The sequence below is a fragment of the Felis catus genome, chromosome B3 (assembly GCF_018350175.1).
Source record: "Felis catus isolate Fca126 chromosome B3, F.catus_Fca126_mat1.0, whole genome shotgun sequence".
Classification (NCBI taxonomy): Eukaryota; Metazoa; Chordata; class Mammalia; order Carnivora; family Felidae; genus Felis; species Felis catus.
In genome coordinates, this window is record NC_058373.1 from 67,662,670 (window position 1) to 67,690,600 (window position 27,931).

Sequence of the window (27,931 nt, forward strand, 5' to 3'; positions counted from 1 at the left end):
TTGTAAATATACAGGAATTTTTGTACAATTTTTGACAGTACATGTAGAAGATATATTTTTTTTAATTTTTAGGTTGATGAACTGAGATAAAAATTTGTAAAAATGGTGGAAGCAGTGGGAGTTGTTTAGGGTAGAGGATTAGATAACTAAAGACCAGTAATATTTAAATAAGGGAATGGACTTATGGTTCAACTGGAACAATTTAGGATAAATGAAAACAAAAATTCCTAAATGTAGGATTCATTCTCATTGAAATGTTTTGTTTTCTTTTGTTTGTTTTGTTAATTTATTTTTGCTTATTTTTGAGAGAGAGCATATGCATGCTTGTGTGGAGCTGAGGAGGGTCAGAGAGAAAGAATCCCAATCAGGCTCTGTACTGTCAGCACTGAGCTGAATGCAGGGCTTGATCTCACCAACCATGAGATCATGACCTGAGCCAAAAATCAAGAGTCAGACACATAACTGACTGAGCCACCCAGGAGCCCCTGAAATAGATTCTTAAAAGAGAGATCTTTAAATGAAACAGAGATAACATTGCATGCCATTTAACAAGTATTGACCCTTGATCAACGTAAGTTTGAACTACATGGGTCTGTGTATACATGTATGTATATATACATACACACACAGTATGGTACTATAAATGTATCTTCTCTTCCTTATTTTTTTTTTTTAATGTTTATTTATTTTTGAGAGAGAGAGAGAGAAACACAGAGTGCAAGCAGGGGATGGGCAGAGAGGGAGGGAGACACAGAATCTGAGGCAGGCTCCATTTTCTGAGCTGTCAGCACAGAGCCTGATGCAGGGCTCAAACTCACGAACCGCAAGATCATGACCCAGCCGAAGTCGGATGCTTAACCAACTGAGCCACCAGGCTCCCCCTTTATGGTTTTCTTAGTAGCGTTTTCTTTTTTCTAGCAATGTGTAATACAGTATATGCAGTAAGCATACTGTATATACTATATATATAGATATATATACTGTATATAACATACAGTATATGATACAGTAAGAGTACAGTATATAATATATATAGCATATGAAATGTGTTGTTTATGTTATCTGTAAGTCTTTTGTTCAACAGTGGACTGTTGGTAGTTAAATTCGGGGAAAGTCCGAAGTTATACATGAATTTTTGAGTGTGTGGGGGATTGGCACCATTGTTCAAGGGTCAGCTAATGAAGACTCCCTTTAGGTTCTGCCATTGTAAATTGAGTTGTGATGCTTTAGGCACACTTGGTAAAACTGAACTTAACCGAAAAGTTCTTTTTTTTTTTTTAATTTTTAACACTTTATTTTTGAGAGAGAGAGAGAGAGAGAGAGACAGGAGGGGCAGAAAGAGAGAGAGGGGGAAAGAGGATCCAAAGTGGGCTCTGCACTGACAACAGAGAGCCCAGTGTGGAGCTTGATCTCACTAACCATCATGACCTGACCCAAAGTTGGACGCTTAACCGACTGAGCCACCCAGATGCCCCTTAACCAGAAATTTCTTACATTATTTGAGCTTAAATGTTTCATTTGTAAATATATTTTTGTTTTGCCTGCAATCCCTGTATTCGTCAGGAGGTATTCATAAACATGTATGTGTTATTCACTCTAATTACTACCAGAATTGCTTTATTTTATATGCTGTTTGTATGTGTTTGTGTTTGTATATGTTGTCTGGGGGTTCCTAGGGTCATTTTTCACTAATAATGAGAATATTTTAATGATTAAACTAGATTGAGTTGAACCTAGTTGTTAAGATTTTCATATATTTTTATTTTTTTAATTTTTAAAAAATGTTTTTATTTATTTTTGAGAGAGAGAGAGAGCACGAGCAGGGGAAGGGCAGAGAGAGAAGAAGACACAGAATCTGAAGCAGGCTCCAGGCTCTGAGCTGTCAGCACAGAGCCCAGCACGGGACTCAAACCCGTGAACCGTGAGGTCATGACCTGAGCTGAAGTCAGATGCTTAACTGACTGAGCCACCCGGGCTCAGCTCTATATTTAGATTTTCAAAGATTATATCCAGATCATTTTAGTTAACACTAGTTATAATACTGAATGAAGTTATGTATATCTGTTTAGAAGAACTTTATTGTAGGTTGGTATTAAAGATTGTGCCTTTCATTTTATTTAATTTGAATTTTTATAAAAAGAAAAGCAATAACAGAAATTTTTTTCTAAATTGAATGACTTGTTTGTCTCACTGTCTTCCTCCCTCTATCACCCACATTTACGTGACAAATAACTTGGAGCAGTTAAAAGATATAGCTACAGTAAAATATATGACCATGTTAAAGGACTTCATAATTTTACAGTAGGATTTTTTTTTTAACTATTATTAGTAGCATTTCTGTTACTTCTGGTAACTGTTGTTAAAGACTCACCATATGTCAACATTTGCACTAAATTCTTTACATGTGGTATCTTATTTATAGCAATCCTGTGGGATACTTTGTGTAGATACTTTTGTGTAGCAACCCTGTGGGATACTTTGTATAGATCCTTTTTGTAGATAGGGAAAGTGAGCCTTAGAGCTGTCCTAGGCAAGGTTTCTATATATCTGCGATGAAAATGGGTGATTTTAACCAGGCTTCCAACATCAATACTGAATTCTGAAGTATCACAGCATCCTGGCCTCACTAACCCAAAAGAATTGAAATTCTGAGGCTTTATTGTGTGTATTTGGGAAATCAACTTGTAATCTGCTTCTTTTATGTCTTCACACTTCTAGTTTACTGTCTGGCTTTTGAAAGTACATTGTTATGATTCTTAGATGGAGTCTGATAACATACACTTTTAAGTTTTTTTTAAATATTCTTATTTGTTAATTTTTATTTTTCCTAGAAATATTATGAATAAGTCATCTTAGACGTTCACAATAGAGCCGCCTTGAATATATTGTTTAATGATTGTTTATAGGAATCTTTTTATGTAGACATATTTTATTATTTATCTTCTACAACTTTGCTTTCTGTTATTTTACATTTTGAGGAATGTGATGAGATTATAAAGATCTCTTAATTATTATTTCAGTAGTATTTGATATCCTAAACCAACTTATTTTGTGTAATCTCAGTAACTCAGTAATAGAAAACTATCAATTTAGGATAAAAAAATGTTTGAAATATTAAACATTTTTATATTTTTGATAACAGGTCATTGAAGATATATATGAAAAAGAGATTGTCAAATCGAGGTAAGAATGAGTTTACTTCTCATACATAGGGATTAGGTGGGATCAAATTGGATCTCTTCTGTATTTCTAAACTAAATGGGATCATAACTTGGACCTTTTTTTTTTTCTGTTAGATTTTGTCATCAGGGAGATGGTGGCTAGAAAAACTTTATATGTAGCTGCTGAAGAGCCATACATTATTTTCTTGCTTCCTAATTTTTGACTTCGTTTAGAGGGATTAAATCCCATCAGGTTTATTTTGTTTCTGATGAAACGTGAGGGACAGTAAACATGGAGATTTTATTTCAATTGAACTAATACTAATTTTCTTTGATAAATCTTTTAAAAATATTATTAAAAATTATAAAAGTAAAACATACATAATAATACTTTATACAAAGTAGTAAAATATACATTTTATAAATGATGTATAGCATATATATAAAATAATAAAAATAAAAAATGAAAATTATATTTGAACAATGTAAAGAAGGAGGTAAGTTTCAAGAAATCTTCCCTATCCTTTAACTCTCAATTTATCTACATATATGTCTGTATCTAGCCCCCTCCCTGATTTTTTTTTAAATACAGAAAGTTTATACTCTACACACCATTCCATACCGTGTCTTTTTTTTTTTTAAATTAATGTATTTGAGGCATATTTTTATATTTGCACCTGCAGACATGGATGCCCAGTGAGTATCGTAGAAGAACAGTTGACTAAATGTGGTTTTTTTTTTTTTTTTGATGTTTGTTTATTTTTGAGAGAGAGAGACAGAAACAGCATGATTGGGGGAGGGGCAGAAAGTGGGAGACACAGAACCCGAAGCAGGCTCCAGGCTCTGAGCTGTCAGCACAGAGCCCTACACGGGGCTGGAAACCGTGAACTGCAAGATCATGACCTGAGCCGAAGACAGACGCTCAACTGACTGAGCCACCCAGGTGCCCCTAAGTGTTTTAATATGAAATGAAAATATTTAGGTTATGAATGTAACAGAACTTTAAAATCTCAGAATTGTTATTTTTCATGTGTTTGATTCCTAGAAGGTTAATTTTACTAAATACCGTGAAGGTAAATCCATGTTATTGTCAAAATAAGAGGCTAATTGTTTTTGCTTTAATGATTGATTTGTGAGCGTGTAAAAAGGAGCATGTAAAAGGAGATTCGTGAGCATGTAAAAGACCATGTTAAAGATTTTGTTTCTTATTTGAAGAATAATGGGAAGCCAGTTAAGAGTTGTAAGCGTGATGATGATCTTTTAAAAAAAGAATTTAGAGTTGATAAGAAGCAGGAAATAAGGGTGAGTATTGTAGTAGTTAGGTTCACGATAATGATGGCTTGAATGACGTTTGAAGGTGGAGAAGAGTGCCAAATTGAGATAGAAGTGAAAAGACGGTTGCTCGTTGGACTTGGTGGGTTAGAGAAAGGGGGGAACCAAGGGTGACTTCTAAGTTTTTGGCTCAGGTTGCCTGGTGATTAGTGAGTGATTCCATTACTGACTTCTGCTATTGTCATTAGGGCTGGGGTTGGGCATAGATCATAGTCCACTTTTGGAAATGTTGAATTCTAGGTACTAAAGAGCCATTTAGATGGAGATGTAGAATAAGCCATTGGGTAGAGCTCAGAAGAGGACAAGGTTGAGCCTACATTGTATCAACCGCCATTTCAATGTTAAGGGTACAACAGTGAACATGACAGATAGTCTCTGTTCACCGAGCTTATGTTCTATTTCTAGTCTAGACAGATAGGAAATATAGAGGTATATAATGTCAGCAGGTAGTAAGTGCTATAAATTAAAATAAAGTGTGTTTAGGGGCTCCTGGGTGGCTCAGTTGGTTAAGTGTCCAACTCTTGATTTTGGCTCAGGTTATGATCCCAGGGTCGTGAGATCAAGCCCTATGTTGGGCTCTATGCTGGACATGGAGCCTGCTTAAGATTCTCTCTCTCCTGGGGTGTGTGGGTGGCTCAGTCAGTTGAGCATCCAACTTCAGCTCAGGTATCATAGTTCATGGGTTCGAGCTCCACGTCCGACTCTGTGCTGACAGCTCAGAGCCTGGAGCCTGCTTTGGATTCTGTGTCTCTCTGTCTTTCTCTACCCCTTCCCCGTTCACACTCTGTCTCCTTCTTTCTCTCAAAAAATGAATAAGTAAACTTAAAAAAAAGAAGTGTGTTTAGGGTAGTGACAAGGGCTTTTTTAGATTGAATGATCAGGGGAATCCTCTGAATATATGAACATTTGAGCAGGTATTTAATTTAACATATGTCTTATTGGTCTGACATTGGGTATGGATGAAATTGCCTGAGAAAACTTAAATGAATGGGTAGATAACTTCTAGGATTCTTTTTTCTTACATATTAAGGATATACCAATCTGAAAATTATCTTGGACCTTCACAACTAGTTTTCTGTCTTTTTCAGAACAGGCTTTTATTCCAGTGGATAGTAATTGCTTGTTTTTTGTTTGTTTCATTTAACTTTAGCTATTAATATTTCTTCCTTAAAGATAGTTTTTATGTAACTAATAACCACTGCCAGTGATTTATAAGTTATATATTTGGCTACATTATTTTTAATTGCTGAAGGAAGTAACTTGTTGGCCAGACTCACTAGGACTTATGGCTCTCTTAATAGCCATTTTCTCATCGTGTATACATTGTTGAATACTTAAATGAAAGTAAGCTGATTACATTCTGCTTCCAAATCTGAAAGTTCAAAAAGTTAAATGCACTTCCATTACACAGAAACTATAATGTATATGTGTTTTTCATCATGATAAGCATAGTCTTTAATCCCTATCCCTAATGTAAATGATGTTTATTTAAATTTTTAAATGACAGTTTTTTAGACTAGTGCCTGAGGAAGCTGTTTTGCTGAGTTATGTGCTGATAGCATCTTCATTACTGGGGAAATGACTTGATGTAAGATTATTAACTTGTTTGTAGGCTATCAAAATAGGCCACTTATAGCCAGCCATAAGGTACTCTTCAGTATTCTACATTAAGGTTCTTGTAATATACATTTTTGCATATCAGCCCTATTTCTGAAGGAGGCATCTGGGAAATAAATCAGTCAGTTCTTAATATTCTCATGGTATAAATGATAACTTTTTTTTTTTTAACATTTATTTATTTTTAAGACAGAGAGAGACAGAGCATGAATGGGGGGAGGGCCAGAGAGAGAGGGAGACACAGAATCTGAAGCAGGCTCCAGGCTCTGAGCTGTCAGCACAGAGCCTGATGCGGGGCTCGAACTCACGGACCGTGAGATTGTGACCTGAGCGAAGTCGGACGCTCAACCGACTGAGCCACCCAGGCGCCCCTAAATGATAACTTTTAGGATCTCAAAAGTAGTAAAATATATTGCCCAATAAGCCATGTGATTGATTCATATTTGCTATCCTTACCATTATCAAATTTGGCAAGTGTGTCTTAACATATTTTCATCTGTTTAATTTTAAAGCCTTCAAAATAATCGTAATTGTTATTTGTTGAGTGCTTACTATGTGCCAGATTCTGCTCTCAGCACCTTGCATATATAGTAGCTCATTTTTCCTCACGACAACCCTGTGCTCCTCACTGTTATTATCCTCATTTTATTGATGAGTAAACTGCAGTACAGAGAGAGGTTAAGTAGCTAGCTCAAAATGTTTCCCAGTTAGAGGAAGAGCCAGGTATTAAATCCTGGTTCTTTGACTCTTTTCCAGTACTATGTTCTTAAGTAGTACAGGGTCTATTGCCTTTTAGAACTCCCCTCACCAGTACACTTTGGTTATGGCTGTTAATTCTGTTATGAATACATCTAAGTGGGTTTTGTGCAGGAAAAAGGTGAGTTATTGTGTAGTTTACTTTTGCCCATGTTTATATTTGTTTTCATTTAAAATATTTAAACCCCAGAGGGCCTGGCTGACTTAATCAGAAGAGCATGCAACTCTTGATTTCGGGGTTATGAGTTTGAGCCCCACGTGGTGCAGAGATTACTTAAATAAAGAAAAAAAAGACTTAAAAAATGTTTAAACTCCTTTGCTATGAGATTTAACACAGAAAAGAGCATAAAACAGAAATGTATGGCCTTCTGAATTATTATCATTCATAACCACCACCAAGGTAGTAAAAGCCGACATTTGTCAGCATCCCAGAGGCCTTTTCATAGCCTTTTGCTTTAACACTGTAAAATGTAAGTATGGAAACATGAACACTGTAGTTTTGGTTGTTTTGAATAAATGGAACCACATGGCATACACTCTTTTGTTCACTATTATTTGTTTTTTTAATCATCTACTTTATTGTTTATTTATTTTTTTTAATGTTTATTTATTTTTGAGACAGAGCGAGACAGAGCATGAACGGGGGAGGGGCAGAGAGAAATGGAGACACAGAATCCGAAGCAGGCTCCAGGCTCTGAGCTGTCAGCACAGAGCCCGACGTGGGGCTCGAACTCACGGACCGTGAGATCATGACCTGAGCCAAAGTTGGACGCTTAACCGACGGAGCCACCCAGGCACCCCTTAATCATCTACTTTATAATAAATCTGGAAATGGGTAGTTCAGAAGTTCACGTGAGGGCCTTCGTCAGCCTTTTCACAGGTGTGGTTTTTTTGGCTTTCGCTGTATGGTTGCAAGGGGGCTGCCACAACCTTAGACTTCATGTTTTCACACAACCATATCCCAAGAGAAGAAGCAGTGGGCAATCACAATAGCAGAACTTATTGGCAGAAGCATAAAACTCCAAATTTAATGAGTATGGCCAAAATTGCTAGAAGAGAAATTGAGTGTTTTTCAGAGTGTTTTTGTTTTATCTTGACCCATGACTTCTTTTTTTCTTGTCTAGTCGTCCAGAAATAAATGGGCCACTTTGCCTCTTTTGAGTATGAGGAAACTGGGTCCCAGAGTGTTTAAAAGATGTTGTCAGGGTAACACTGAATCATGACCAGAATACTGTCTTCTGTCTCATGTGCTGGTATTTTTTCTCTCTTTCATCATGAGGTCCTATTTGGCTGACGAAATGAAGCATGCAGTTTTGTGCATAGTGGGCACTGAGTGAATTCTGTTCTCCAGCATGCTATTAAAGTGAAATGTCTGCAGCTGGAAGGAGACCTAGTGTGTCTGACACACAAGATGTTGTATCCACTCAGTGACCTGGCTGGCTGTAGAGGCCAGTACCTTGCCAGTGTTGTATCTTTGTGCTTTTTTGCACAATAAAAACCTGCATTTTATTCTCACTAAAGTTCTGTGACACTGCTTGCTTAGTGAAACTATTTAAGAGATCAGAAGTCAGTGGAACAGGATTTTGACAGGATAATGGTCTCCTGGCGTATTATAAATTCGCAATGCATAGACATTTAACTTTCTAAGCTGGGGAATATTATCTAGTGGCAGTGTTCTGGTCTGACTGCTTTATTTCCAGTATACAAAATGATAAAACTAAATTAGTGGACATTTGAACCAGACTTTAGAGAGTTACCTGGTAGCTACAGCATCATTTATGCATGAAGTACAATACTTGTATTAAAAATAGACAGTAAAGAGAGCTAATATTCCTTCCACAATTTTCTTTTCTTTTTTTTTTTTTAAATTAAATTCAAGTTAGTTAACGAACAGTGTTGGCTTCAGGAGTAGAACCCAGTGATTCATCTCTTACATATGATACCCAGTGCTCATTCTGAAAAGTGCCCTCCCTAATGCCCATCACCCATTTAACTCGTCCTCCCGCTTACATCCCCTCCAGCAACCCTCAGTTTATTCTCTGTATTTAAGAGTCTCCTATGGTTTGTCTCCCTCTCTGTTTTTATCTTATTTTTCACTTCCCTTCCCCTGTGTTCATCTGTGGAGTTTCTCAAATTCCACATAAGAGTGAAATCATACAATATCTTTCTCTGACTTATTTCACTTAACATAATACCTTCTAGTGTTATCCACGTTGTTGCAAATGGCAAATTTTCATCATTTTTCATTGCTGAGTAATATTCCGTGTTGTGTGTGTGTGTGTGTGTGTGTGTGTGTGTGTGTGTGTGTGTAGCGTGCACGCACGCTACACACACACACACACACACACACACACACACACACGTACCACATCTTTATCCATTGATCAGTCGATGGACATTTGGGCTCTTAACATACTTTGGCTATTGTTGATAGTGCTGCTATAAACATTGGGGTGCATGTGCCCCTTCAAATCAGCATTTTTGTGTCCTTTGGATAAATTCCTAGTAGTGCATTTGCTGCGTTATAATTTTTTGAGGAACCTCCACATTGTTTTCCAGAGTGGCTGCACCACTTTGCATTCCTATCAACAGTGCAGAAGAGTTTCCCTTTCTCCGCATCCTAGCCAAAACCTGTTGTTCCTTCCACAATTTTCTAATTTTGTAGACTTAATGTCAAAACTTATGAAACCTTTGAAAAGTCTGATTCCTGTGTTTGTGATATAGATACATGTGTCTCTTGTACTTTCAGGAGGGCATGACTTTCAGGTAGGATGCCTGGGTGGCTCAGTTGTTTAAGGATCTGACTACGAGTGTGGAGGCTGCTTGGGATTCTCTGTCTCCCTCTCTCTGCCCCTCTCCTGCTCATGCTCTGGCACGCACATGCTCTCTCTTGCTCTCTCTCTCTCTCTCTCTCTCTCTAAATAAGCTTAAAAAAAGAATGTTGGTCAATGCTAAGAAATTAAGATAGGTTAGGTTTTGGCAGTTGTGATCTAGTGTTATGAATAATCATGAACATTTGTGTTTTCATTATAATTATTTGCCTTATTCTGGAGCCTGCTTCTGTGTCTCCCTCTCTCTGTCCCTCCCCCTCTTGCGCTCGCTCTGTCTCTCAAAAATAAACTTTAAAAAAAATTACTTGCCTTTTTAACTTATATGTTATATTTCAGTGTGTTGTGGTGCTTGTTGTGTTTGTTATATGAGTAGGATAAGATTTCACTTAAGTAGGGGCACCTGGGTGGCTCAGTCAGTTGAGCGTCTGACTTTGGCTCAGGTCATGATCTCACAGCTCGTGAGTTCGAGCCCCATGTCAGGCTCTGTGCTGATAGCTCAGAGCCTGAAGCCTGCTTCACATTCTGTATCTCTGTCTCTCTCTGCTCCTAACCCACTCACATTCTGTCTCTGTCTCTCTCAAAAATAAACAAACATTAAAAAAAAAATAAAAAATATTTCACTTAAGTAATTTCTGGTTTTAAAAATAAAATGGGGGGCACCTGGGTGGCTTAGTCAGTTAAGCTTCCAACTTCGGGGCAGGTCATGATCTCACATTTCGTGGGTTCGAGCCCCACATCAGGCTCTGTGCTGACAGCTCAGAGCCTGGAGCCTGCTTTCGATTCTGTATCTCCCTCTCTCTCTGCGCTTCCACTGCTCATACTCTGTCTCTATCTCTCAAAAAGCAATAAACATTAAAGAAAAAAAGTTTTAAAAATAAAATAAACTACCCTGACGAAATACAAAGAAAAAATATAAAAGCAAATTTAGCTTTTCTCAATGCATATTAAAATATGATTATTCTGCTATGTGAGTCAATATTAACACAAGATTCCAAAATGCATCTGCATCAGTAACTCTGAAATGTTTGTATTTTCTGTTTAAACACTTTTATTTTTACTTTTACACTTTTAGGTTTGCCATCAGAAAGATAATGCTCTTGGAATTTAGGTGAGTTTAAAGACGAAGTTAAAGATGGAGTATACCTTTTTTATTATTATTCTACTATAGTTAATATACAGTGTTACATTAGATTCAGGTGTACAATATAGTGATTCATCAATTCCAACTCCGTGCTCATCATGACAAGTGCACTCCTAAATCCCCATCATCTATTTCACCCATCCTCCCACCCACATACCTGTATCATCTTGAGCAAATCATTTACTCTCATAGCCTCGATTCCTCATCTGAAAATGTAAAGAATGGGTTTGGAGTTTGCTGTTAGCTAACTCCCAAAATAAAACATTACTGTTAAAAACTGTGGCAAGCCAGTGATATCTCTGAGGCATGTGGCAGAAACAAATATACACTTATGTATTCTAACTGTATTGCACAAAAATTCCCATAGATAAAACCCTGGTAAAGGTGAGTTCAAACTCCCAATTACAAAGCACATTAGGATAAGAATCAACTATATGCAAGTTGAAACAACAGAATTCGTTCTCCACTCTGCCCACCCAGGACCTGAGATAATTAAATAATTTATATATACCATCAAATAGTATGTTTAAAGTTACTAGAAGTATAAAAGAAGAAATTGAATATGTGAACATGGAACAAGATGCTAAAAATGGGTAGATTTGGAGAAAATGGAAGTAAAAACGTTTGAGATTTAAAAATTCAATGGACAAATTAAATGCAGGCATACCTTGGAGATATTGCAGGGGCATTTCCAGACCACTGCAATAAACAAAGGCAGACGTATTTTTTGGTTTCCTAGTGCATATGAAAGTTATATTTATAGTACCTATATTGTAGTCTATTAAGTGTGCAGTGCCTTTATGTCTAAAAAAATTTACATGCCTTAATTTAAAAATACGTTATTATTAAAAAATGCTAAACATCTGAGTTTTCAACAAGTCATAATTACTAATCATGGATTACCATAACAAATATAACAATAATGAAAAAGTTTGAAATATCCTGTTGCCAATTTTTTGGTAAATCTTACTACCAAAACGTGACAGACACAAAGTGAACAAATACTGTTGGAAAAAATGGTGCTAATAGACTTGCTCAGTGCAGCATTGCCACAAATGTTCAATTTGAAAAATGCGACATCTGCAATGAATAAAGCAACGCACAATAAAACAACATAGGCCTGTGGCAGATTAGACACAGGTAAGAGGGAAATTAGTGAATTAGAATATTATAGGAAATTAATTAGATAATAGCAAAGAGAAATAGGGATGACAATGTAAAAGGAAATTTAGAGATACAAAGGCTAGAATTAGAAAGTCCAATCAATTTCAGAAGAGATTTAGAAAAGAGGAGTAGCAATTTAGAAGAGATGGTGGTTGAGAATTTTCTACAGTTGAAATATGTGAGTCTTAGATTCAGGAAGTACAGTAAATTCTGAATAGAGCAACTGAAGAGTAGCGAAGATGGAATGAAGATCTTACCGTATGCTAGAGGGGAAAAAAAACATAAAGAACGCATAGATTGTAGATTTCTCAGTTGTAGTAATAGAGAATGGAATAGAATGAGACTAATACAAGAAAAATATCACCAACAACCCAGAAACAATTGTATAACCAGCTAAACTATCATGAAATAAAGAAATTTCAGACAGATTAACACTAACAGACTTGTTGACAGACGTTCTGAAGGGTATAATTCAGGAAAAAGGAATTTATACTTGTAAGAGAGGAATGAAATGAAACTTTATGCATATTATTTATGAAAGAGCACTCAGGTATCTAACTTGGAGCCTCTTGACCATTATTTCAGGTAAAATTCCACTTACTCAGTTTTCAAGATTCTTCTAAACTAAGTATTGCTAAAGATAGACCTGTGGAAATACTGATGTAAGCATAAGAGGAAGTAGAAAAATTACAGTGCTATAGAGGAGTATAAACACTTAACTATGGGTGGGTGTGCGTGCGTGGTTGCATGTGTGCATACATACGTACACACATATGTGAGTGATTGCAGCATGCATGCGGAGTGATTTAAAGTGGGAATAAAACACCTTGCTTTTTTTAGTGCTTGAGGGTATTTTAACCCCTGTACAAAAATTGATGTTTATAACTACCCTGAATGATTTAAAAAAAAAAAAAAAAAAAAAAAAGACTTAAGTTGTATTTTAGAAATTAGAAATACTTAAATTTCTTGAGGAATATTTTCACCACGGTCTTAAAATAAGAATTTTGGTATTTTAAGAGGAAAATGCTAGTTACCTTGTAAATTGACTTATGTTGAATATACCTAGTAAATTAAGTATTAAAATTAGCTTCTTTTTGATTGTTAAATCTCTTTAGTTTCTAGAAGTCAGTTGGTCTTCATATGAGGTAGTATTAAGGTCTTAGATACATTTATCTGCTCAACCTGCCCATTATATCATTTTGGCTTTTTACTTCACAAAGAGACTTAGGGAATATCCAGTGTTCTGAGGGTGATAATTACATACGTTAGTAATCTTTGCTGTCTTCCTACCTTGAAAGTGTAAACTCTCATTCTACAAAGCTGCAATTGCTAAATATAAGTTTGTAGCAGGTAGTGACCTAGATTATAGGTAAATTTGTGAAGGATTCTCAAGTTACATAGTTTTTTAAAAAGTTTCAGAAAGTTTTAGATAATTAACACTTTTCCAGGCGAGTGACGTATAGTGAGTGGTGATAACTAATGAAATATTCTGTGCTTTTTTACTCTTCACAGCCAGTATCTTGAAAATTACCTCTGGATGAATTATTCTCCAGAGGTGTCCAGCAAGGCCTACTTAATGTCAATCTGCTGTATGGTGAATGAGAAATTCAGAGAAAATGTCCCTGCATGGGAGGTAACAGATTTAAATTACTTCGTAGCTTTCATACTGTGCTCACTTTAAGCGATTAAAGAGTAGCAGAACTTTTTACTGATAATAAATAATGCTTTTATATATTTATTTTCTAGGTTTATTTATTTTGAGAAAGAGAGAAAGAGAAAGCGAGTGGGGGGAGGACAGAGAGAGAGAGAGAATTCCCAGTTGTCTCTGCACACTATCAGCACAAAGCCCTCCATGGGGCTCGAACTCATGAACCCCGAGATCATGATCAGAGCTGAAATCAAGAGTCAGACACTTAACTGCTGAGCCACCCACATGCCCCCAAATAATACTTTTAGAACAAAACTTCACCCAATAATAAAGTAACGTTGAGAAAAAAATGGATATATGAAAAATGCAATTTTTTTTTTTGGTTTCAGTACATTGTTCAAACTAATTTACTATGAACTGAAAAATTACGAAAGTGAAATTATTTTTGTTTTGTGCTTGATAAGAAGAATGGCATGGATTATAAAGACTTTTGCCTGAGATTAACATGAAGTTTGTATTATTAGCACAAATAGTGCTCAAATAGGATAATATTTTTCAGTGTCCTTTTTCACAACAGGGAGTATATATTTGTAGTTTTACGTAATGTTGCCAATGTAAAGACAGATGTTTATATTGTAATTTCAGTTTTCTCTTTATCCCTGATTTAGAGTCTGCTTTCCCTTTTAGAAATTTATAATAGACATTTTTTCTTTGTGCTAGTGTAATAGAGGCTTGCTCAGTAGAGGTCCAAAGTCTAGGTTTTCTTTGGCTGCCATAAAATGGTCAGCTCATCAACTCTTTTAAATAAAAAAAAAGGCATGGGTGATTGTCATCTTTTTGTGGCAATGGTCTCTGAATTAAGAAAATGTTAGATTCTTTAAGATAAACCCATAGACCCTTCTCTCGAATATTCATTAAATAAGTGCCATCTTGAGGCGCCTGGGTGGCTCAGTCAGTTAAGCGGCTGACTTCGGCTCAGGTCATGATCTCACACTCTGTGAGTTCGAGCCCCGCGTCGGGCTCTGTGCTGACAGCTCAGAGCCTGGAGCCTGTTTCAGATTCTGTGTCTCCCTCTCTCTGACCCTCCCCCATTCATGCTCTGTCTCTCTCTGTCTCAAAAATAAAAGTTAAAAAAAAAAATTAAGGGGCGCCTGGGTGGCGCCGTCGGTTAAGCATCCGACTTCAGCCAGGTCACGATCTCGCGGTCCGGGAGTTCGAGCCCCGCGTCAGGCTCTGGGCTGATGGCTCGGAGCCTGGAGCCTGTTTCCGATTCTGTGTCTCCCTCTCTCTCTGCCCCTCCCCCGTTCATGCTCTGTCTCTCTCTCTCCCAAAAATAAATAAACGTTGAAAAAAAAAATTAAAAAAAAAAGTTTAAAAAAATAAATAAGTGCCATCTTTGGGCAGATGAGAGCCCAAAGTAAACTGTGCTTTGTGTACTATTGAAAGGTCTTGGGTATTTCTTGAAGTTTATTCAAGCTACTATAGGAAGGGAGAAGGAAGATTTTTTTTTTTGAGCTAAACAATGACCTGATCAGTTTGCATGTTAAAATGAGCATTTTGGTGATTAGGGCTTGAAAAAGAGAAATACAGATTAAGAAAAGAGGTTACAGATTTTCTAGAAAGTAGAATTGACTGCATTTCATAGCTGAATAATTAGTATTAGGGAAGGGTGTTATTTTCAATAATTTTCCAGGCTTGGGCAACTGAGTATAATAGATGATTCTGCCATTTACCAAGATAGGTAATCATAAAGGGTTGAGAAATACTCTGAAGGGTACAAAATTGTTAAATTGAGTTTTGGACTTCCTGAATTTAGATTGCCTTTCAGTTATCTAAATGAAATTGTCTAGTAGGCAGAGGAATCTTGGGATCTAGGGTTAATGAGAGTAATCTGGACTGAAGATATATATTTGGAATCATTAGTGTGTGGTCTTTGAAGTCATGGGAGGGAGAACAGAAGAATGGGGTTAGAACCCTAGAATAGTGCTGTGTACGCAGCAAGAGAAGAGGAACCCTCAGCACATTGTAGAGGGCTAGGGTAGGGGGCTGGTAAGATTCCATTGTCTTTGATAGCGATCAAGATTCAGGGGAGTGCTGGGGTGGAAGCTTGTAGAAAAGTACATGAAAACAGCTAGTGTATACCACACATTTGGAGCACTTCTCTATGAAAGAAGAGGGATGTGGAAGTAACTAGATGGGGGGCATAGTTCAGTGAGAAACTTGAATGTATTTACCTAATTTACTTTTTTAAAATATTATTTTCATGTTGAAAATAAAGAGCTAATACAAAGCAGGAGAGGCTGTCGTTGAGAGTCATCAGTGGGAAACTAACTTTTGCCAAAGATGTTGTTTTTCTTGCTTTAAGTCATAAGAATTAAAACATTTCAGATTCTTAGAAAACAAAGACTAAGCTAAATATGAACATAATCCATAAAAGAAAAAAAATAAAGGAATTAAAGCCATTATTTTAGGGGCACCAGGCTGACTCAGGCAGTAGAGCATGTGACTCTTAATCTTGGAGTCCTGAGTTCGATCCCCACGTTTGGTGTGGAGATTCCTTAAAAAAAAAATGAAAAAATAAAAATATTTTTAAAAAACAAGAAAAAAAAAACCATTATTTTATTAGGTGAAATTTTCTGCAACTCTTTCATGATCTTGCCAGAAACCTGTATTTGACTTGCTACTATTTATTATAAATAAGCAAATAGTCTTTTTTGCAATTATTTACTTTTGTTAATAGACTTCTAAAGAATGACCAATTTTTTTTAAGGGAGAAAAGAGAGGGCTTGCAAGCCATTTCAAATTAAATTTTTATTCTTTCTCTTTTCAGACTTTTAAGAAGAAGCCAGATCACTTCCCATTTTTTTTTAAGTGTATCTTGAAAGCAGCATTAGCTGAAACTGATGGTGAATTTTCACTCCATGAACAGACGGTCTTACTGCTTTTTCTTGATCATTGCTTCAATAGTTTGGTAATTTTACTTTATCTTTGGGGGAAACTCAGATTTTCTTGGTGGTGGTGGTGGTTTTATTTTTTATTTTATTATTTTTTTTAAGTTGGACATAAATGAGATTACCTCTGTAGCCAACTCTTCATCTTCAATGGTAGTGGGGAATATGGATAATGCCAAAAGCTTAATTTTAGCCACTTCTCGATAAAAACATTTTAGAAGATCCATTCACTTTTTAAAATAGATTTGTACTGGATCTCTCCTTTTTTCTTAAGAAAAATGGTAATAGGAACGGAAATTCTCCAAAGATAGAGCAGCAAAGAATCTGGTTTTTATGAACTTTGCATAATGAGATCTGTGCCATAAGTTGCACACAAAAACTACCTTTATTGCTTTTTCGTCCTGCTTCGTGGCTGGCAGGCAAGAAGGAGAGTTCTAATTTGAGTTCACTCGATTAGGTGCAGTTTTCATCCTTCTAAAGAATTAAATATTTACAGTATTTAATATTTCATTTGCACTGCTCTGCTGTGGTTATCTGAAGGTCTATACCTATTTATTTAAAAATAAGTACTGCTAGGCTGAGAGTGCACTAGACCCATGCAGGAGAATGCATAGGGTTCTTTCTTATCCTGAAGACTGAATGTTGATAGATGGGTAGTTATTGCTTGTTCTAGGTCCTGCCTCAAATGAATCTTGTAAAGGCATTAAAAAAAAGATTTATGCCCCCAGTGGATGCCACTATTACCTCTAACATTGATTAAACTAAACAACGTCAATGTAAATATAGACATGATTATCAGAAATTAAGCAAAAACAAGATGAAATTAGTATTAGTAGTTTGGTACTTGGTTTAGTTAACTGAAAAACTTGTTTATTATTGAAATACTTTCTTTTTTTCAACATGCCATCAGTACTTATTATTTGTGGTAGTTAGGTCTATGAGGCAGCTGCCGACACTGAATTAGCTAAAATTGAACCATTGCTCCTAGGGAGAATAATGGGTTGGGTGCCTACAAGCCAATGTCACAACATTTCATCATTCCATCAGTACATAATCTTGTTTTATGTGTTTCTGTTTAAAGACACCTTATGTAATATATATTGTTGCTTTATTGACGTGGAACTCATGGCCAGAAACACTATAACTTAAGTATGAATGAACCTTCTGTAATACACTTATTTTCTGTATAAGACACATCACAGCCTTCTTGCACATAGGAACACTAACGAGCACTTCAACCATGTGCTTTACAATAGCAAAATCACCAACAAAAACCATAAAAATGTGAGAAAGGTAGCACTGAACAGACACACAGAAAAGGATGCTTCTTTATAGTATGAGAGCTGAAACAAGAAGACGGATCATTACCTTGTTCACCCCCAGCTGAAAACCTCAAGCCTGTAACCACTGCATGTTGGGCAACTTAGCATTTTTCACTGATCTGTGCCGCCCTTGGACAGCACTAGGCATATTGAATTTGGGGTTACAAATACATATTTGTGAATAGATGAACTCGCAAATAGAGAATCTGTAAATGATGAAGATTGTATCTTTTTTGAAAAGTATTAAGCTTCTTAATATTAAAATATCATTAATTTGAAAGTATTGGTGGCATGTTTTCACCCTGGGACTTAAAAAGACAGTATTTCCTTATGTAAAGATTTAAGTTAAAATACTGATGTGTGTATAAATTTGTTTTCTTTGTGCCTTAAACAGGAAGTAGACTTGATACGGAGTCAAGTACAGCAGCTTATCTCCCTCCCAATGTGGATGGGCTTACAGCCGGTAAGTATCTTCAGAAACTTAGGCGTATGTGTGTTACAAGTGGAAAATGTGGTTTTAGACTTTGTAGCTTTAACATAGGTATAAAATGGTGGCCAAAAACCCCTTTTCCTGTTTACAAAATGTATTTATTATGCATTAATTTGTCATGGATGCAGTTTTTTTCAGTTTTAAAGTTTTTATGTATCTGCAAGCTAGTAGATTTCACCTCATGTCAGTATTGTAAGGGAAAATAAGATAATATCTATGGAGTTCATAAAGAAGGGGGATAAATTTAGCAAACTATGGTGATTATTTCTGCGTGTGCCTTTGGATGAGACTAAATATAGACTAGAATATTTTATTTTCTTAGATTAGAATGTACATATAGCTATAGGAGAAGGTCTGGATTATGTTTAATGACTTCCTTTTTTTCATCAAATCCTTATTGGATAATATGTGCCTGTATCAAAACCCAATTAACTGATCTTGGGGAGTAAAGTTACAACTGTCAAATTTTAGTATAGTACTTTATTCAAAATACCATTTCCTGCATATGGGTTTTTGCATAGAGCCAAATATGCAAGCTCATTCATAGGTACCGGCTGATGGTGATGAAAACAGGCATATATAAATAATTAGTGCTAAGCTAATTATTTAATGCTAAGTTAACTGATAAGTGCCATTAGAAAGAATGTAGTCATATGGACATTTCCTTGTCTGCTTGTGACAGCTGTTTCTATGTTCATTGTTTTAGACTCATTTTTCAAACTTCAGTGATTTTACTAATAAGTGTTAATGCTCATATTTTTCAAATTTAAATCCTTCATTTTAGAAATAAGGAATTTAATTGATTATTGAGCTTATGACCTTCGTAAGAAAAGGCAGTTTCCTTTTTTTTTTTACATTATTAGTAACAATTGTTAGAATTAAATAGTTTTTTTTAAATTAGAGTTGTTAGTTTCTTAGTTTTCAGGTTTTGTCATGTTGCTTTCAGGTTTTATCCCATTGCTTTATATTGTATCCACACATTAGAAAACTAGCTGATAGTTGATCTAATATTTACCTTTGTAAACTTTGAGGTTACTGGTGATTTAATATCACATCATTCTTTCAGGCACGATTGGAATTAGAATTAAAAAAGACCCCTAAGCTAAGAAAATTTTGGAACTTGATTAAAAAGAATGATGAAAAGATGGATCCAGAAGCAAGAGAACAGTATGTTGCCAAAATTTTGTTCCACATTGGTTTATTATTTTGGTCGTAAGTCCTAGACGATGTTGATTGGTTTGTTGTTTCCTTTATATAGGCTGAACTAAATAAATAAGTGCTTTTACTGTAGTAGGAATATTTTTCATAAAGGTCTAAAGGGGGAACCACAACATCACCATGTTTTTCTTCTTTCTCTTCTCTCTGCTCCAGTGATAAGTGTATCATTGATCCTCTCCCTGCCTCTTGACCGTAGTTTGTCTCTCATGAATGTTTTTCAATTTTCTGCACAATCTTCAAGCTATCAATCAACTTTTCTTTCTTTTTCTCACTCCCTTACTCTTAATAGTGACTTTTATACACTCCAGCCATCATTCGTTTGTTCATTCATTTATTCATTCATTCAACAACTAGTGAATGTTTATCATTTTGCCAGGTACTCTTCTAGGTATAGGGGACATAATAGAGAATGAAATGGAAGTAGTTCCTATTCTGTGGAGCTTACATTCTAGTTGGGGGCAGATAGCACCAAAAAAAGATCAATTATATAGTGTATGAGATGGTGATACTTGTTAGGGAGAAAAATAAGTCAAGTATAAGGATTAAAGAAGCAGGTGAGGATTATGGTTTCTTTTAATAGTAGTATTTATTATGAGTTGGGGAAGTCTGATAGCAAGTATTTATTTCACCACACAAAGTGCTATTAGTAGGAAACGGGAAGGATCCACATACTCTTAAGAGGCTTTTCTCTCTCTCTGTCTCTGCGAGACTAACTTGGTAACTAGTGCAGCAATACCCCTTGCGCTGTCTCCATCTTTAAAATCTTTTTTTTTTTTAATGTTTATTTTTGAGAGAGAGAGAGACAGAGCATGAGTGAGGGAGGAGCAGAGGGAGAGGGAGACACAGAATCCAAAGCAGGCTCCAGGCTCTGAGCTGTCAGCACAGAGTCCGACGTGGGGCTCGAACCCACGAGCTCTGAGATCATGACCTGAGCCAAAGTTGGGCACTTAACCAACCGAGCCACCGAGGCACCCCGTGTCTCCATCTTTTATTGCTCTTTTCCATTCACTCCTTTTTTTCTGCATATGTATATATGCTGAAGACTCCCTTCCCTTGGACCTATGATGACTTTCTGGTTTTTTCTTATTGTTTGATCCACTTTGGAGAGTACTTTATACATGTGTAGCTGGTAATTTCATGAGTATGGATGAGGTTATTTAGTGAGATACATAAACCATGAAAAGAGGGTTGAGGACAAAAAGAAATGGAACCTGGAGTTGTGCTGGTGGTTACTGAAAATAGGAAGAACTAAGAAAAGCTACATGTCAGAAAAATGAGTTTGGGTGGGTGGGAGTGAGAGCCACGAGGAGAAAATATTAGGGACAGCGTAGGAAAATTCCTTCTTTAATTTCCAACTCTAGTCTCATTATTCATGGTGTCTTCCCACCCAACAGCCTCTTGATTAGACTAATCACATGGCATCTGCATTACTTGACTATTTTTTCTTAAACCTACTCTTCCTGTTACCTCAACATGATTTAATCATAAATCTCTCTGGCCCTGTCTTTGAATAATTCTTTGCTGTATACAGTTGACCCTTGAACAGGGCAGGGATTAGGGGCACTGGCCACCCTCTCATACAGTCACAAGTCCTCATGTAACTTGTGACTTCCCAAAAACCTAACTGTTAATAGTCCTCTGTTGACCAGAAGCCTTACTGATAACAGTTGGTGAACATGTATTTTGTATATTTTGTATATCATATACTGTACTCTTACAGTAAATTAGGCTTAGAGAATAGAAAATACTATTAAAAAATCATAAGGAAGAGAAGATATATTTCCAGTACTGTGCTGTATTTATTGAAAAAATCTGCATGTGAGTGGACCTATACATTTCAAACCTGTGTTGTTCAAGGGTTAGCTGTACTTCTGTTTGCCATGAACTCCAGTTTGGCTTAAGTAATATTCATTGTTTTCCCTCCTAAACTTAATTTTCTGGCCAGTTTCTCTTAATTCTTTCAGAAATTGGGCTTAGAATATTCCAGTCCTTTGGCCAGCAATTTATATCCAGTCAGCCAATCCTGTTGATCTTTTGTCCTTCCTCTCTTTTGCCTGTTCACACTGCTGTCATCTTAATTCAAGCTTCCAGAGCCTCTTGACTAAAGCATTACAATGAATTCCTATTTGATGTTTCTTCTAGCTTTCCCACAACAATGAGCCTAACTAGCCATCTTCATAGAAAATTTTGTTGTTTTCCTATATTCACAAGCTTTGCCTATTCACAAGCTTAAAGTGGTTTCCTTCTTAGAGGAGAAGCTCTAAACTCCTTGCGGTGGCATTCAGAAACCTCCAGCTGTTTTGTTTGTGACTCCCCCAAATCCCTGGGTATTCATTGTTTCTTCAACATTCCTTCCCTAAGTACCCTTTCCCCTCCACTCCACTTTATTGAAGGCTAACCTTCCAAACACTTCTGGACCAACTACTTCAAGCCACTGTGCTTTCTTCTGAACTTCAAACCACGCTGTGTGTTTTTTATTGAAACTCCAGCTGTTGGTATAATAGTTAAAATATGTGTAGTTGTTGAGGGGCATCAGGTGGCTCAGTTGGTTAAGGTCATCTGAATTCAGGTCATGATCTCGCAGTTGGTGGGTTTGAGCCCCATGTTGGGCCCTGTGCTGACAGCTTAGAGCCTGGGGACTGCTTCAGGTTCTGTGTCTCCCTCTGTCTCTGCCTCTCCCTCACTTGTGCTCTGTTTCTCTCTCTCTCTCTCTCTCTCAAAAATAAAAATTAAAACATTTTTTAAAAAATACATGTGTAGTTGTTGAAAGAATAGGTTCTTCAGTTGGAACCTATTGGAACCGTAGTACCTGTTTAATGGGACTGTTGTCAGCATTTAATGAGATTATTCGAGTGAAGCACTTAACACAGCTCAGATCCTGACACAGTAAGTGCTCATTTAATGTCAGCCAGTTTTAGTAATTACATGTTGGTTTGTGTTACTAATTATCATCATGTTATATGACTTGTTTCCGGTCATGTAGTCATTCCCCTCCTTTGTATTTCCCCCAGGACTGGCATAATCATTTACAGCTGTCCAATACCTGGTGAATGTTTGTTGATTGACTGGTACACAGTGCATCTTAAATTAGTAATGAGTAGAAAGTTGTTCTTTAAACCAGCATTTAAGTTTTAGACATTGTAATACTCTATTATATATAATACTTAAAATATACTGAAGTATAAAATTGCTTGTTTTATTTTAACTATATACTTAAACGTTAAATTTTGAATGTCAAGGGCAGACTGTAAATGAAATTTTGAAAACTCCTTTCAAGTTCTGACCTTTAAATCTCAAGTGAAAACCTTCACAGTAACATGGTAAGATAAAGTGGTGTTTTCTTTGCTGGCTCATTTAAGCCGGTAATGAGGCTCTTCTTTTCTTTACCTAGTCTTGTGTATACATACAAAGAAGCAGGTGTGTGTTCAAATTATGATCCTAATTTCAGAGAGAAGTGGAACATTTGAATAGTGTAAGAAAAGCTTGTTCAGCATTTAAATTTTACTTTTGAAATAATTATTTTTCAAAAACAATTTGGTCAACGTTGTTCTCTGATTTTAGAGCCTACCAAGAAAGAAGATTCCTTTCACAACTCATCCAGAAGTTTATCTCTGTGTTGAAATCAGTGCCACCTTCTGGTAACTATCTTCTTCCTCTCAGCTTATTTGTGAAGTTGTGGTTTAGATGCTCCTATAGTATTGACTAGCCTCTAATCTAAAAACTGCTCCTGGGGCGCCTGGGTGGCACAGTCGGTTAAGCGTCCGACTTCAGCCAGGTCACGATCTCGCGGTCCGTGGGTTCGAGCCCCGCGTCGGGCTCTGGGCTGATGGCTCAGAGCCTGGAGCCTGTTTCCGATTCTGTGTCTCCCTCTCTCTCTGCCCCTCCCCCGTTCATGCTCTGTCTCTCTCTATCCCAAAAATAAATAAACGTTGAAAAAAAAAATTAAAAAAAAAAAAAACTGCTCCTAGAACAGTTTTAAATCATAAAAACAACGTACCTGCCCTCCCCTTTTCATATATATGACCAGTCTGAGTATTATGACTGCGTTAAAAATTCACATATTTTGGGGTGCCTGGGTAAGCTCTGTTGGTTGAGTGTCTGACGCTTGATTTCGGTTCGGTTCATCCATGGGAGTGAGCTCTGCGTTAGGCTCTGTGCTGAATGTGAAGCCTGCTTAAGATTCTTTCTTTCTCTCCCTCCGCCTCTTCCTCTCTCCTCTCTTTTTATATAGTTATTGAAATATTCATTTACTTAGCAAATATTTTTTGAGTTTGCTTGCAAGACCTAGATCCTGAACAAGGTGCTAGGGTACAGTGTTGAACAAGTCAGTCACAGACCCACATGGCATTTATCCTGTGGTACTGAATAGTGTTTTTAGACAGCATCAAATACTTATCGAACAGGAGATAGTGATTTTTGAGATAACAAGCTATAAGGCAAAATGGGAAAGATATTCCCTCCAATGTGGCCCCTATTTGTTGATGAAACAAATACAAATATATGCTCTGTAGACTCTGTACTTAAAAATATGCCATGATTATACTGTATTTGTGTGTGTGTGTGTGTGTGTGTGTGTGTGTGTGTGTGTGTGAGAGAGAGAGAAAGAGAGAGAGAGAGAGACAGACAGACAGACAGACAGAGGGAGGGAGATATGCCTATAGATCCAGAGGGGCTAATTACATTATGTTGGGTTTGCAAGCTCTACATAGAATACTTTTTACTTAATAAAGGTGTGTATATACTATGTAAGGTGTATCATTTGTTAATATTTTATTTCCTAAATGGGATATAATCTAAGAACAGTTCTGTAGATATACCATATTTATATTTTTGCATCAGAGATTGTTGCTTTGTTTACACTACAGTAGAACAGAATTACTTATAAATGCCAACCTTCCAAGTAATATTTTACAACTGAAAATCATAACTACAATTTAGTGAGGAATAGATACTAATGCTATATACATCAGCTATACCTGATTTGAGGCATAATGTTACTTCCAGCCCAAGTGTATAGAAAACTTGTCATATGCTGATAATCTAAGTCACTTACTTAATATTAGTATTTTTATGGTTTTATTTTTTTAAATTTACATCTAAATTAGTTAGCATATAGTGAAACAGTGATTTCAGGAGAAGATTCCTTAATGCCCCTTACCCATTTAGCCCATCCCCCCTCCCACAATCCCTCCAGCAACCCTCAGTTTGTTCTCCACATCTATGAGTTGTTAATGTTAGCCATTCTGACAGGTGTGAGGTGGTATCTCATTGTGGTTTTGATTTGTATTTCCCTGATGATGAGTGATGTTGAGCATTTTTTCGTGTGTCAGTTGGCCATCTGGATGTCTTCTTTGGAGAAGTGTCTGTTCATGTCTTTTGCCCATTTATTCACTGGATTATTTGCTTTTTGGGTGTTGAGTTTGGTAAGTTCTTTGTAGATTCTGAGTAAGGAAATTTTAACATGTTCTGTCTGTTATGTCCAGAACCTGTCACTATGGACAAAGTTCATTACTGTGAAAGATTCATTGAACTTATGATTGATCTGGAGGTAAGAAATTTGCAGTGACTTTCCTGTTACATCATCATTATGGTGGATAAGTTTGAGCATATGACTGTGAAATATATGAAATATTTCTTCATTACCTCAGACAGGCCTTAGATTTTACCTGTTTCTATGTGTAACAGAGAAACAAAAGTAAAATGCAGTTGGCTCTTTAAGTTTTCAAATAACTGTCAGATGGCTGCTATTTGTAGAAAAAAACATGTAGTATAGTTATTAAATATGGGTCCAGCAGTGGCAATTTATTTTCTATCATATTTTAATACCCCATCATGGAGTTTTTAATAGTGGCTGAAGTTGTGGATTTATGGGCATCTGTTTAATAATCTCACTTTTCTAAATGTGCCTAATATTGTTGGTGAAGAAAGATATAGCTGCTATTGTCAATTTTTTAAATTAAGATCCTTGAAGAAGATTTCATAATACTAGGTGCAAGATTTTGACAGAGAGTTCAGATGCAGAGTTGGTATAATTCAGACTGAGTTCATTTCCTTTCCCTCTTTACTGCAGGAAATTGAAAGAAAATCCTTTGTGTTCATTTCTTATCTGGAGAGAGAAGGTAGTTTCTTGACATACGGATTAGAGTATTGGACTTGCAGCCATGCATGAGATCTTCATTCAGATTCTGGTTCTGCCAGTAACTAATTTATAGCCTCTGAGGATCTCAATAACCTCATCTATAAAATGAGGATATTTGATTAGATTAGTGGTTTTCAAACTGATGATCACAGTGTCTCAGCATTGTCTTGCTGACTGTCACAGGACGATGTGGTAAGAGGAAATGGAGGATGAAGTCTCCATATAGGGGTCCCCAGTCCCTTTTCTCTCAGAGTAGCACCATTTTTAAATCTATACCCAAAATATATTGAGATTTCATAGAAGATTTTGTTTGAAAACTACTGGCTTTCCTATCTGTGAAATTTCTTCTAATGTTGTATTTTATTTATAAACATTGCCACTGTGCCTGTTTACACATGGACCAGACCCTTTGCTTTGTGCACAGTGTCTTTTGGGAGACTAGAGGGTATTTTGTACATGATTGACACTTCTGAGTGAAGGATCAGTAGAGTTTACCTCTAGCTGCAGAGAACATGCAGATTTATTGCCATGGTATTTATTTTTTTTAGGCCCTCCTCCCCACAAGGCGCTGGTTTAATACCATTCTGGATGACTCCCACCTTTTGGTTCACTGTTACCTTTCCAATCTTGTTCATAGAGAAGAGGATGGCCATCTTTTTTCCCAGGTGAGCATTGATAATATCTGAACATATTTTCATTTCTAAATTGATTCTTTTTCTGCCATGCAACCAAGAGTGCCAGTGGTGATATAAAGGAAATTTTACTAAATATTGAATTAAGTAATGTAAATTCCCAATTAGTCATTTTAAAGTAAAATCAAATCTTAGTATAGAAAACAAATGAATGAAGAGCTTTGATTAATCATACATGCTTTTATTATTGGACTAAATTAGGATTTTGGCAGTGCAGTCCCACATACTCATATATTTTATGTTAGTAACCACTGTGGAATACAGTAGATGATGAGCATTAATTTCAAGAGAACTATGCCCTCCTCTCATGGCTGTCTTTCCATATGATGGTGGTGACCAAAACCGTTGAGAGCATGGCAGTGCACTTCATTTGCTACCTTGAGTAGAAAGAAGTAATAGTGTTTCACATTTCCTGTTTCGCATCACCTCTTCAGGAAAAAGTCTTCTACCAAACTCCTAATACTTGCCTTTCAATGAGATCATAGTTGGAGATATAATTTTTGTGTGCTTATATATTCTTTTAAGAATTCTTTTATCTTGTATCTATATTTTTTCTCATTTTCTTACTGAATTTCTATCCAGTGATTTGCCACATGCATTAAAACATACTAAAATTCTAGTATCTGTTCTGCCATAGGTTAGAATCAATAATGATGAAGATTTGGGGTAAATGTAGCCAGTAGACTGTGTCTCTGGGGAAAACAGGCCTTCATTATAGCAGCAGGAACTAAGCCAAAGAAAGGGCCTAATAGCTGTGGAGACTGATGAGAGGAATAAATATCTTAGCTTTCCTCACCTTGCTGCATTTCCCTAATAGTAGCAGCACACAGAGAAGAATATCTCCAATTATGAATTCCAAAACCCTCATTCAGAAAATTCTGTATTAAGTGGCCTACCTAAGTAAAGGACCTCAAGAGTTCCCTCTAGTGGTGTAGTTCCATAAATTGGCAGTGGTGTACTTTGTTTTTTTCCATTTAAGTGTTTGGCTTCCTTTGATTAAATCCTTAATGTCCGTTCAGTACTGGGATTTCAATTTAAGTTCCTCTCTGTAGAAGTAGACCGTGTATATGAAGTAGACTCTTAACAATTTATTCACAAGAAACATACTTTTTCCTCACACAAATAAAACATGTTTGGATATGTTCTGAAGTGTTTGTTGCAGTGTTTATATTCCAGTTTTCCAGCACCTCGGAGAAGGTATACAGACTTACTTAATCTTTATAATAAGTAGTTTTTGTTTGTGGTTTCTTGTTCTTATGTTCACACAGTTTATTAATGTAAATGTATCCTTTCAGCTTTTGGACATGCTTAAGTTCTATACTGGGTTTGAGATTAACGACCAGACTGGGAACGCTCTGACAGAGAATGAGATGACTACAATTCACTATGACAGAATCACTTCTCTCCAGGTGACTGAAATGCAGTATAGCCTGTGCTTCTGCTCCCATCAAGTTGGTTCATAAATAATG

General features: G+C 36.4%; 1 protein-coding gene across 1 annotated transcript in view; it reads left to right on the plus strand.

Moving 5' to 3' along the window:
• AQR (aquarius intron-binding spliceosomal factor) overlaps positions 1-27,931 on the plus strand; it is a 98,432-nt gene that overhangs the window by 10,116 nt on the left and 60,385 nt on the right. Inside the window, exons 4-13 of the mRNA XM_011283083.4 lie at positions 3,143-3,183; positions 10,770-10,805; positions 13,515-13,635; positions 16,481-16,621; positions 18,318-18,386; positions 19,480-19,580; positions 23,193-23,269; positions 25,115-25,179; positions 26,319-26,435; positions 27,758-27,871. Coding sequence (XP_011281385.2) covers positions 3,143-3,183; positions 10,770-10,805; positions 13,515-13,635; positions 16,481-16,621; positions 18,318-18,386; positions 19,480-19,580; positions 23,193-23,269; positions 25,115-25,179; positions 26,319-26,435; positions 27,758-27,871 — 882 coding nt within the window. The remainder of the gene's footprint in view (positions 1-3,142; positions 3,184-10,769; positions 10,806-13,514; positions 13,636-16,480; positions 16,622-18,317; positions 18,387-19,479; positions 19,581-23,192; positions 23,270-25,114; positions 25,180-26,318; positions 26,436-27,757; positions 27,872-27,931) is intronic.